At 44.2% G+C, this 13218-nt stretch overlaps 1 protein-coding gene across 12 annotated transcripts in view; it reads left to right on the forward strand.

The window, feature by feature from the left end:
• Positions 1-13218, forward strand: part of LOC121578155 (calcium-dependent secretion activator 1-like) — a 148708-nt gene that overhangs the window by 72188 nt on the left and 63302 nt on the right. For all 12 annotated transcript variants that reach the window (XM_045223790.1, XM_045223791.1, XM_045223792.1 and 9 more), the window contains exons 4-5: positions 8781-8861; positions 9484-9717. In XM_045223790.1, the coding sequence (XP_045079725.1) occupies positions 8781-8861; positions 9484-9717 (315 nt within the window). The remainder of the gene's footprint in view (positions 1-8780; positions 8862-9483; positions 9718-13218) is intronic.

Raw genomic sequence — 13218 nt, forward strand, 5'->3', positions numbered from 1 at the left:
TCATTAGAAAACCCTTTTGCAATTATGTTAGCACAGCTGAAAACTGTTGTGCTGATTAAAGAAGCAATAAAACTGGCCTTCTTGAGACTAGTTGAGTATCTGGAGCATCAAACTAGACAATGTAATGTATTTGTCCTCTTGCTCAGTTGTGCACCGGGGCCTCCCACTCCTCTTTCTATTCTGGTTAGAGCCAGTTTGCGCTGTTCTGTGAAGGGAGTAGTACACAGCGTTGTACGAGATCTTCAGTTTCTTGGCAATTTCTCGCATGGAATAGCCTTAATTTATCAGAACAAGAATAGACTGACGAGTTTCAGAAGAAAGTTATTTGTTTCTGGCCATTTTGAGCCTGTAATCGAACCCACTATTGCTGATGCTCCAGATACTCAACTAGTCTCAAAAAGGCCAGTTTTATTGCTTCTTTAATCAGCACAACAGTTTTCAGCTGTGCTAACATAATTGCAAAAGGGTTTTCTAATGATCAATTAGCCTTTTAAAATGATAAACCTGGATTAGAAAACACAACGTGCCATTGGAACACAGGACTGATGGTTGCTGATAATGGGCCTCTGTACGCCTATGTAGATATTCCATAAAAAATCAGCCGTTTCCATCTACAATAGCCATTTACAACATTAACAATGTCTACACTGTATTTCTAATCAATTTGATGTTATTTTAATGGACAAAAAAATTGCTTTTCTTTCAAAAACAAGGACATTTCTAAGTGACCCCAAACTTTTGAACAGTAGTATATATGGAGAAGGAATACAGACTGTAATACTGGTAAGAGGATGAAGATAAAGAGGATGCATTAACGAAACACTTCATCATATTAAACATCGGACATCCCTAATATAGTAGTTGAATTGAATGCAGAATCCCAATTATTGTAGTTATTGCTTCTTTTTTACTGGCGTTAAGATTGTGGGGATCTTATAAACTAGATGGCCAGACCTCATCCAGAGAGTGGCTGTATTTTCCTTTTCAATCTGTTGAGAGGACTGCTCCATGCTGGTTCCTCGATGATTTAAGTGAAATCCATCATTTACATTTGAGTCATTTAGCAGATGCTCTTATCCAGAGCGACTTACAGTTAGTGAGTGCATAATTTTTTTTCATACGGGTCCCCGTGGGAATCGAGCCCACAACCCTGGCGTTGCAAGCGCCATGCTCTACCAACTGAGCTACATGGGACATCAGTGTACTTAAAGCTGTCTTCCCCTTTTCGCTCTCTCTCCCTCTCCCTCTGATCTCTGTGTTTCCCCATACTCTCTCTCTCCCTCTGTCCCTCTCTATATCTCTCTCCCCCCCTTCTCTACCCCCTCTCTCTCTCCCTTCTCTCTCTCGGTCCTTCTCTCCCTCTCTCTCTTCCTTCTCTTTCTCTCTCTCCAGCCCCCCCATCTTCCTTCACTCCATCTCAGTTCAGCAGCTTTCACTTAAAGCCCCCCTCCCTTCCTTTTGTAGCAGCCACACAGTAGTAGCAGCTCATTCTCTCTTTAAGTGGATTGCTGGAAGGAGCAGGGAATCAATACAGTAAAGCCTCAGAGACACACTGGGCCTGTTAATGTATTAGGAGTAGGTGACATACGGGACAGAGAGCAGGGGTGAGGAGAGAAGAGAAGAGGAGGGAGAGGAAGGGAGAGGAGAGGAGGAGGGAGGGAGGGGAGGGAGGGAGGGAGGGGAGGGAAGTAGGGGGATTTGGAGAGAGGAGAGGAGAGGAGAGGAGGAGGAGAGGGAGAGGAGGAGGAGAGGAGAGGAGGAGAGGAGAGGAGGAGGGAGAGGAGGGAGGGAGGAGGGGGAGGGGAGGGAGGGGGGAGAGGGGATGGGGAGAGAGGAGAGGAGAGGAGAGGGAGGGAGAGGGAGGAGGAGAGGAGAGGAGAGGGAGAGGAGAGGAGAGGAGAGGAGAGGAGAGGGAGAGGAGGAGGGAGAGGGAGGGAGAGGAGAGGAGAGGAGAGGAGAGGAGAGGAGAGGAGAGGAGAGGTCAACATTAGCCATGTCTCAGCATCAGAAGACTGACTGAGGGCTTCTAGACCCCTACCAGACATCACATCAGTAGGCCCACTCAGCAGGGGTGGCCATGCTGGAGCTTCTCCTGCCTGGACAACCCAAACAACCCTTATTCTCTCTAACATCCATGATGGAACATCACTCACAATGCGCTACATAAAAAAGGTGCTGTCTAGAACCTAAATAGCTGTCCTCATAGAAGAACCATTTGAAGAACCCTTTTTGGTTCCAGGTAGAACCCTTTTGGTTCCAAGTAGAACAGTTTTAGGTTCCATGTAGAACCCTTTCCACAGAGGGCTCTACATGGAATCCAAAAGGGTTCCACCTGAACCAAAAAGGGTTGTACCTAGAACCAAAATGATTCTCCTATGGGGACAGCCGAAAAACCCTTTTGGAACCCTTTTTTTCTAAGAGTGTGGCGTGGCTGTAATTCTACAGTAGAAATAACATCTGAAAAAGTCCACAATAGCCCTATACATCCCTATAACTCTACAGTTAATATACTAGAACATAAAAAAATACCACAATAGCCCTATCCTCTACTGCTCTGTCCTCCACCTCTACCGCTTAACATGCAATACTTTCCACCATGTGCAAGACCAAGCCAGTCCCAGTTTCATTTATCCTAACATGTTTAAGGGCTTTATTTTGCCTCTCTCTCTCTCTCTCTCTCTCTCTCTCTCTCTCTCTCTCTCTCTCTCTCTCTCGTCTCTCTGTCTGTCTGTCTGTCTGTCTGTCTGTCTGTCTGTCTGTCTGTCTGTCTGTCTGTCTGTCGGTCGGTCGGTCGGTCGGTCGGTCGGTCGGTCGGTCGGTCGGTCGGTCGGTCGGTCGGTCCGTCGGTCGGTCCGTCCGTCCGTCCGTCCGTCCGTCCGTCCGTCCGTCCGTAGGTCCCTGTCTGCAGGGTGTGTGCTGTGGGCTCTGCTGTGTCCTCAGTAAGGCGGACGGACAGACTGACACAGTCAGGGTCATCACAGCGGGTGGCAGTGAGTCACAGCATCAATGTTGCTGAAAGATGAACAATGCTGCTTTTGCCAGGGAGAGAGAGGGGAGGAGGGGAGAGAGAGAGGGCAGAGGGGGCAGGAGAGAAGAGGGGGGTAGAGGCAGAGGCAGAGAGAGAGAGAGAGAGAGAGAGAGAGAGCGAGATTCCTTGGGAATGGGGAGAAACAGTATATGTCTTCATTCATTATTGATGTGAGGGAGCCTGTGAATTCCTCTGCTTTTCATTACTCTGGGGCAGAAAACTAGGCAAACAGACGCTAGGCTTCTCTCTCGGCCCTCCTTCAGACAGCCTCTATCTATTTAACCAGAACCAAACCACGCTAGCTCCCACACAGGAACCAAATAGCGACTTTAACATTATTCTAAACACCAAGGTAATCTCTAGGTGACTGCCCTTGAAGTCAGAGTTCTCTTACAGACTAATGTAGATTTTTTTCTGAATCACTGTGTTTATCATTGATTGAGTTTGTGTAGACAGAAATCTCTCTCATCTCACCAAATACCTCTGGTCTTAGTTACTTCGGCAATGAAAACAGACTCAGAAAAGGTGAGTGAACCCTCTTGTTACCTACCCAATAAGAATCCCTTAATTACTTAACAAGGCCAAGGTGACTGTTCTGATGGTCTCTATGGCCACGACAGCAGAGCTTACTCAAGTTATTGAAAAAAATAATGTTGTTTTGATCATAGAAATATAATCTAGAATTGATATATATCTATTTCAATGCTTTTTATTCTGTCTATGGTGTCAGTCTGTCACGGACGTTGAAGGACGGGTCAGACCAAGGCGCAGCGTGAAATGCATACATGTTTATTATAAAGATAAACACACAAACAAAAACAACAAAACAACGTAATGTGAAGTCCTCAGGCTAAACACAAATACAAGCCTCTACACGGAATCCCACAACTAATGATTGCAAACAGGCTGCCTAAGTATGATCCCCAATCAGAGACAACGAGCGACAGCTGTCTCTGATTGGGAATCACACCCGGCCAAACATAGAAATACAACACCTAGAAAGTAAACATAGAAATAACAACACAGATCTCCACACCCTGACTCAACATACAAGAGTCCCATAAGTCAGGGTGACACAGTCAGTAGAAAGTAGTCTAACAGCTGCATGAACAAAGAGATGGTTTACTCATAGAATTACAGACCAATTGACTAGAATGGGAATTGTTATTCTAGCAATTCTATTTCTATTGGTTTTAGTCACTGTATAAGATCAAGACAATGCCATGTCTTAGTCACCACCACCGTCAGTGTCTGTTAGGAGCCTTGGATGCCTGGGTCACGTGATCAGGTTGTTGTGAGCCTGCCTGAGGTCAATCTTGAGTGATTCAGTTAGCCCCCGGCCTCTGTAATCTAAATCTAGTTACACAACACCATTCCCCTCTCCTGTAGTTGCACACACACACATGTGCACATACGCAGGCACGCACACACACACACACGCACACACACTAGTTATAACACCATTCCTCTCTTGTGGTTACATGCAAACATTTTCCTCCCTTCACTCTATAGCGGTAACATTACAGAGCTGGGGTTTGGCACAACACAACCGCTCAGCAGCATCACACACTATGACAACCCACCATGGTAATAGTAACATGACACTGCCATTAAGCCACCTGTTTTGTCAACAGGGCTGGTTTAGCCTACTTGTCTTCACATAAAGAGGAAGGTCCTCCTCTATGCCCTCTGCACATGTTCTCTGTAAGTAGAGTGCAGGCAGCAGTGTGTAGTAGCTAGCAGCCCTCCCTGTACATCACTAGAAACTTGTTCTCTGGAGCGTGATAGCTGCTCCGTGTGGATGTGCATCAGCGCTGCAGGGTGGTGGTCCGGTTCAGCTTTGTGGCAGTACCGTGGAGCCCTTGAAGGCTGTGTGTGTGTATGTGTGTGTATGTGTGTGTGTGTGTGTGTGTGTGTGTGTATGTGTGTGTGTGTGCATGACTATGTGTGAGTGGGCGGGTGAAGGCACACTGCATGTGTGACAGGACTGGAAGTGACTGCTCTACAGGGCCAACCTGGCTAAGACATCACGTTGCTGCGGACTCTGTGTGGGCGGGCTGGAAGGTAGACATGTCACAATGCTACAGCACACACAGAGCTATGACAGGATCCTAGAAGAGGGACAGGCCAGTATATAGGGTAGAGGGAGAAAGAGAGAGAGCGAGAGAAGAGAGAGAGAAAGAGAGAGAGAGAGAGAGGGAGAGCGAGAGAGAGATACTCTTCTTGGGAATGGGGAGGCATTGGTACTTGCTTATAGCGCCACAATACATTAATCTACAGGGGACCTCAAACTAAAGGCCAGTATGGCTGGGCCTCAAGAAAGATGCTCATTTAGGGAGGCATTTCTTTTTACAGACTATGCCATAGACTATAACTCTATACCATAACTCCTTAGAGCTTCTAGATGTCCTTCAAAGAGGTATATATATTCTATAGGATGATGTCATCCATAGGGGAAGTCAGTGCAGGCCTATAAATCAGGCCAATGCATGTAGCTATTTATGTATTTATTTTATTTTATTTAACCTTTATTTAACTAGGCAAGTCAGTTAAGAACAAATTCTTATTTACAATGACGGCCTATCTATTGTGTCTAGGACATTACACACTTTACTTTAAGTCTGTTTTATTCTCTCCACCTACAAATCAAAGAAATGGAGCCTCACACACTCTGGAAAGAATATCAAAAACATCAACCAGATATTAGGTTGATGTTTTTCCTTATTTTCAGGGAGTGTGGACCTCCATTATTGTGATTTAAAGAGTTACTTGCAGAAGTACCATATGTGCACACACGCACACGCACACGCACACATGCACATACACATACACACACACACTGTTTAGCCACATGTGCTCTAGGGCTATTCATATTTATGAATGACTCTCTCTACCTACAAAGGAAAATAGAACAAAAAAACTTATTGGGTACTTCTTTTTATCAGTCAAGTCAACACAGAGGTCAATTCCATTTCTATTCAGTCAATTCAGGAAGTCAATTTAAATTTAGACTCAATTGAAATGGAAATCACCCCAACCCTGGCGTACGGTAGGCCTACATGCAGTCTTAGTACTTATTTACAAATGGATCCAACGACTGATCAGGGAGATATAGTATCAATTATTAGAGCTATGCTCTCTCTGCCTACATAGAAACCTATGGCCGGTTTTCCAGATTCTCCATTGAAAGAGATTTTTCGTCCATGACTAGGGTTAATCTGTCTGGGAAACTGGCCCTTCAAGTAAAGTCAGCCTTACAGTGAGGGAAAAAAGTATTTGATCCCCTGCTGATTTTGTTTGTTTGCCCACTGACAAAGACATGATCAGTCTATAATTTTAATGGTAGGTTTATTTGAACAGTGAGAGACAGAATAACAAAAAAAAAATCCAGAAAAACGCATGTCAAAAATGTTATGAATTGATTTGCATTTTAATGAGGGAAATAAGTATTTGACCCCTCTGCAAAACATGACTTAGTACTTGGTGGCAAAACCCTTGTTGGCAATCACAGAGGTCAGACGTTTGTTGTAGTTGGCCACCAGGTTTGCACACATCTCAGTAGGGATTTTGTTCCACTCCTCTTTGCAGATCTTCTCCAAGTCATTAAGGTTTCGAGGCTGAAGTTTGGCAACTCAAACCTTCAGCTCCCTCCACAGATTTCCTATGGGATTAAGGTCTGGAGACAGGCTAGGCCACTCCAGGACCTTAATGTGCTTCTTCTTGAGCCACTCCTTTGTTGCCTTGGCCGTGTGTTTTGGGTCATTGTCATGCTGGAATACCCATCCACGACCCATTTTCAATGCCCTGGCTGAGGGAAGGAGGTTCTCACCCAAGATTTGATGGTACATGGCCCCGTCCATCGTCCCTTTGATTCGGTGAAGTTGTCCTGTCCACTTAGCAGAAAAACACTCCCAAAGCATAATGTTTCCACCTCCATATTTGACGGTGGGGATGGTGTTCTTGGGGTCATAGGCAGCATTCCTCCTCCTCCAAACACGGCGAGTTGAGTTGATGCCAAAGAGCTCGATTTTGGTCTCATCTGACCACAACACTTTCACCCAGTTCTCCTCTGAATCATTCAGATGTTCATTGGCAAACTTCAGACGGACCTGTATATGTGCTTTCTTGAGCAGGGGGACCTTGCGGGCGCTGCAGGATTTCAGTCCTTCACGGCGTAGTGTGCTACCAATTGTTTTCTTGGTGACTATGGTCCCAGCTGCCTTGAGATCATTGACAAGATCCTCCTGTGTAGTTCTGGGATGATTCCTCACCGTTCTCATGATCGTTGCAACTCCACGAGGTGAGATCTTGCATGGAGCCCCAGACCGAGGGAGATTGACAGTTATTTTGTGTTTCTTCCATTTGCGAATAATCGCACCAACTGTTGTCACCTTCTCACCAAGCTGTTTGGCGATGGTCTTGTAGCCCATTCCAGCCTTGTGTAGGTCTACAATCTTGTCCCTGACATCCTTAGAGAGCTCTTTGGTCTTGGCCATGGTGGAGAGTTTGGAATCTGATTGATTGATTGCTTCTGTGGACAGGTGTCTTTTATACAGGTAACAAGGTGAGATTAGGAGCACTCCCTTTAAGAGTGTGCTCCTAATCTCAGCTCGTTACCTGTATAAAAAACACCTGGGAACCCGAAATCTTTCTGATTGAGAGGGGGTCAAATACTTATTTCCCTCATTAAAATGCAAATCAATTTATAACATTTTTGACATGCGTTTTTCTGGATTTTTTTGTTGTTATTCTGTCTCTCACTGTTCGAATAAACCTACCATTAAAATTATAGACGGATAATTTCTTTGTCAGTGGGCAAACGTTAAAAATCAGCAGGGGATCAAATACTTTTTTCCCTCACTGTATATCCTTGTTTTTGTCAGTCGTCAACAACACAGTATTTATTGACTCAGTGTGAATCCAATCACCCATCCTGAGATCAAAAGAGATAAATCATCAACATGGGAGGTTGGTGTTGACCTTTAACCCTGTGACCCAATCCTGTTGGGGGTAATCTAGGAACATAATGGAGAATGTATTGATTACCCAGCTCAGTGGTGATGTCCTCCTGGGCCCATGGGGTGTGTCCCAATGATCACCCCTTTCTCCTGCCCTCGTTTAATACTTCCCACAAAAATCTAAAATAATTGAATTAGTGGAGGCATGGGTTTATGGGAGTTTTCACCATATTTCTTATAACAGTCATTTCCTTTCAAAACAGTGAAGGGAAGGTAAAAAGTGCACACTATGGGAGTAAGGAGAGATAATTGGGACATAGCCAGTATTCACAAAGAGTGCTGATCTACTGTAGCATCAGTTTTGTCTTTTAGATCTTGAGTACAGATACATGGACAGGGAGGACTTGCTCCTAAATCAGTACCTCTACCCTGAGACACTTTATGAATACAGATTCTGGTCTTATTCCATGTACAATCATAATGGAGATTGTATTAACTATTACCATGTGGTGATGGGTGATGTGATGCCTATAGGCTTACATAGCTCCAAGGTCATAGATATCCATGACTACACCTGGGTACCAGTGAGACCATCACAGGCTGATTAATCTATCTCGTTGGCCCGTTTTCCTGTTGTACTGAAGAAGGCACAGTTGGGGTCAAAACGTTGCCTGATTAAACCAACACTTGAGAACATAATTATGCTCTCTAATCCAGTTCCTGAGACATGTTTATTTTTAAGTATGTGCGCACAACACTTTTTCCTGTTTCTTCTGTGTTTGACCCTCCTCTAGCTGGACAACCTGGACGAGCAGGCTGCTCAGATCAGACGGGAGCTGGATGGACGCCTGCAGATGGCCGATCAGATTGCCAGGGTGAGTCTGATAGCCTACAGATGTAGGATCTTAATTTGAGCCAGTTTGCTACAGCAGGAAAATAATCCTGCAGTAACAGGAACTGTGAATTATTATGTGGATTATAATGAGTGGACATTATTGTAGGGGTTGATAACATTTTTCTTAAGGGAAAATCAAGTTTGAAATTTCTAAGTGGAAATTACAAACTTCAGAAGCCTTTTTAATACACTACAGGTAAAAAATGTCCTGCAACAGGGTGATCAAATTAAGATCCTACAGCTGTATACACAAGGCAGTAGAACAACATAAAAATTGGTAAAATTGTGTTGAGCCACATAAAAACCTCAGTTTGTAGCCTAAGCATCAAAATGGCTTCACTATGCGAGTTCCCCAAGAGCTTTACTCTTCTAGAATCAGCTTTACAGCACAGTGAATGTACTGTAGGCTACATACAGTATCTGGTAATCTATTGAATGACAAGCATTCACATTAGTGTTGACAATTTTGATTAATTTTATTAGTAAAGTGTCTTTCCTCTTCAGGATGACCAGTCAACATGGTCACAAAAGCTGACTTGAAAAATAGTAAAAACACTTTTGTACAACATAATTGTTGGTCTGATTTTTTTTCTTTTTCAAAGGGTGGCAAATTCCCCAAGTTTGTGTCGAAGGAGATGGAGCACATGTACATAGAGGAGCTAAAGGCATCGGTGAACCAGCTGATGGCCAACCTGGAGAGCATGCCGGTGTCCAAGGGAGGAGAGTTCAAACTGCAGAAGCTGAAGAAAGGACACAACACCTCCATCATGGACATGGGCCAGGAAGACGAGAACACACTGTCTAAGTCCGACGTGGTGCTCTCCTTCACTCTGGAAGTAGGAGCCCTAATCCTGTCTAACCCTACCCTTAGCCCTGACCATAACCCTAACCCTAACCAAGTACAAGTCTGATGTAATGCTCTCCTTCACTCTGGAGATACTAACCCTAGCCCTAATCCTGTCTAGGAAGGATACGACCTCAGCATTTTAGCATTATGACAGAATATCCAAAAAGTGTTACCATTCACCTGCCTCTGTCGTTATAAACAGGATAAGTAATCAAAAACATGATCAGCCTATTTATTTACTATGGCTCTGTGTTCTGTGGCAAGGAAAACACTGTTTATATTGAAGTCTGTGGTGGTGGTGGTGATAATATATCGATTTTTACCTCAGCTGGCCCTTTGGTAAACTAGATCTGATCTGCACTTTCATGGGTCTATTGATTATTTTAGAACATGAATACATTCCATGCCAAAGTCCCAGAGTGTGTTTGCTTATGCTTTAGTTTTCTTCTATCTTGATAGATGTATATAAATCTAGACCAGGGCCCGTATTCACATAGCGTCTCCGAGTTGGAGTGCTGAATGATCTAGGATCAGGTCCTCCCTCTTATTACTTATGATTTAAAATGCAAAACTGATCCTAGATCAGCGCTCATACTCTGAGGCGCTTGTGAATATATACCCAGTGTAGATTGCAAACAGATGGCCCTCCAGCCATAAAGAAAGAGAATTTAAAAAATAGATGAACACAGGAGGAGTCAAATCACAGATGTAGTGAATGTAGTGATAATAATACCTCCATTTTTTATTTCATAGCAAACTTCATAATAACTCATCATAGTAACTCCGGTTATGATGAACGATCTAAGAGAATACAGTATACTCAGAAGAGCTATTTATGTTCCCCTAGCTACTTAAGGAGAAGGAAGTGTAATTCTAGCATGGGCAGCTTAACACCACTCCCTCCCCAGCCTGGTCTCATAGACTAGATGTAACATGGTAAATGTAAATCCTGGACCCTCAAATTAGTATGATATGTTACGTTTGGTATGTTACATAAGACAGAAGGTTGCTTAAGGCAAAAATGAAAGTAGGGTGGTTGGTCGGGGTGGATGGGTAGCTGTATAATGTGAACGTCTAGCAACCAAAAGGTTGCGTGTTCAAATCTCATCACCTAGCCACCTAGCTCACGTTAGCCACAACAAATTGCAATTGCAAACATCCACAAATTAATACATACCATACGAAACGTAACATATCATAATAATTGGAGTATCTCGGTGTCGTGTTTTGTATGCCTTGTACAAAATAATAAAATGCAGGACGACAGGATATTTATAAACGTAGCTCTTTATTAACTAGCTATAACTGGCATGTTCATGTGTCTCTGGCCAGGATCATCTTTAGAATGACCTCACCACCTGGGTGGTCTTAACCAATCATAGCACAGTATGATATGACAGTAGAATGCATCCAATTACAATTCAGTATGCTGACACATATGAATATTACATCCCCCTTCTTTTAAAAAAAGTAAAAAATACGTAGAACAACAAAGCGTTTCTTTTGAATATATGCTCTGTAGTTTGAACTCGAGGTAAGTAACCATTTAAACTGCACCAACTGCATCAACATAACAGACTGAAACAATGATTCAGCATACTGTTACTTTTAGAACAAATATTTCTCAGCAACTCAGCTTTTCACTGTAGCAATGACATCTCAACATATCAAACAAATACAATACCAAAGCATTTCAAGTTAACTTTCAAAAACAAGTTTACAGTCCGGAACTCTTTTAGGGCAGCGATCCGCCTACACCCTTTGACATTTCACAGGTCTAGGACAGCTCTAGGCTTGACCTCTCTTCCTGACCTTGTGTGATATGAAGCTGAGCATGCTTCTGTGTCAGTCAACAGTTCTTGTGGTGTTGCAGGTAAGTATGGTGTATGTTGTGTTGTGTCTGTGTTTAGTCCATCCCGTTCTCTTTCAGGGGAACAGTTCATCTCGTCAGTGTGTTGTTATTTTGTGTTCAGTAGGTGACGACGATTGCGGCGGTACACCGCTCCTTCTGCGGTGCGAACGTGATATGAATGTTCAGTGTCAGCTGGTTGGATGACGACTGCTGGGTTCCAGTAGCCATGCTCCTGGATTCTAACTGACTCTCCGTCGTTCAGTGGTGGCAGTGGTCTGGCTGACCTGTCGTAGTATCGCTTTTGCTGTTGTTGCCTCTGTGCACGTTTTGCATGCATTTCCTTGTAGCTGACGACCTCAGGTTGCAGCTGCTGGTTGGTGCTGGGAAGGATTGAGCGAAGTCTGCGGCTCATCAACAGCTGGGCTGGTGATTTGAAGTTGTCAACTGGAGTGTTGTGGTATTCAAGGAGACTGAGGTAGGGGTCTCTCTTGTTTGCTTTTGCTTTGTCCATGAGTGATTTAGCGATCTGCACAGATTTTTCAGCAAGGCCATTACTTTGAGGGTAATGTGGGCTTGTGGTGACGTGTGTGAACTCCCATGCTTTTGTGAAGGATTCAAACTAATTTGATTTGTAACAGGGCCCATTGTCAGATATTAAAGTCTCTACAATGCCATGCCTGGCAAAGGCTGCTTTCAGCTTGTGTATCACAGCTCCAGATGTGGTGCTGTGAAGCTTGTCAAGTTCGAAGTACCTGCTGTGGTAGTCCACTGTTATAATGTAGTCCTCGTTGTTCCACGTGAACAGATCGGTTGCCACGACCTGCCAGGTCTGGGATACGGTGAGGTAACATTGGCTCTTTGGTGTTCGAGGGGCGTCGTTCAAGACAGGTGGGGCATTTACCAACCATGTCCTCTATTTGTTTGCACATTCCGGGCCAGAACAAAATGTCCCGTGCTCTCTGTTTGCACTTTTCCATGCCCATGTGTCCAGCATGGATCTTTGTCAAAATCTCTTCTCTGAGACTGGTAGGAATGATGATTTTCTCTCCTTTGAAAATGATTCCGTTGATCTGTGATAGTTCGTCACGATGGTTCCAGAACTCTGAGACGCTCTGAGGGCATTTTCTCCTCTCCTCAGGCCATCCTGACTGTATGACTTTCCTCAGCTGTGTGAGTTGTGTGTCTTTTTCTGTTTCTGCTCGGATCTCCTTCAGTTTTGTGTCACTAACTGGTAAGTTGCTGTACACAGTGTGCACCTGCATGTCCATGCCTTCACTGAGGCTGGAGAGTGTGTCTGCGACAGGGATGTCTTTGCCTGGACGGTGAGTGATTGTGAAGTCGTATTTTTGTAGTTGAAGGATCATTTTCTGTAGCCTTGGCGGGGCTGCGGCTAACGGTTTCCTCATGATTGACTCGAGGGGCTTGTTGTCTGATTCCACAATGACTTGTCGTCCATAGACATACTGATGGAAACGCTTACATCCGAACAGAATGGCGTACAGCTCCTTTTCGATTTGAGCGTAGTTGATTTCACAGTCTGTGAGAGATTTGGAAGCGTAGCCGATGGGTTTTCCTTCTTGCAGTAGCACTGCCCCTAGTCCATACTTCGACGCGTCCACCTGGAGTCTGAGCTCTTTG

The sequence above is a fragment of the Coregonus clupeaformis genome, chromosome 12, assembly GCF_020615455.1.
Source record: "Coregonus clupeaformis isolate EN_2021a chromosome 12, ASM2061545v1, whole genome shotgun sequence".
NCBI classification, from domain to species: domain Eukaryota; kingdom Metazoa; phylum Chordata; class Actinopteri; order Salmoniformes; family Salmonidae; genus Coregonus; species Coregonus clupeaformis.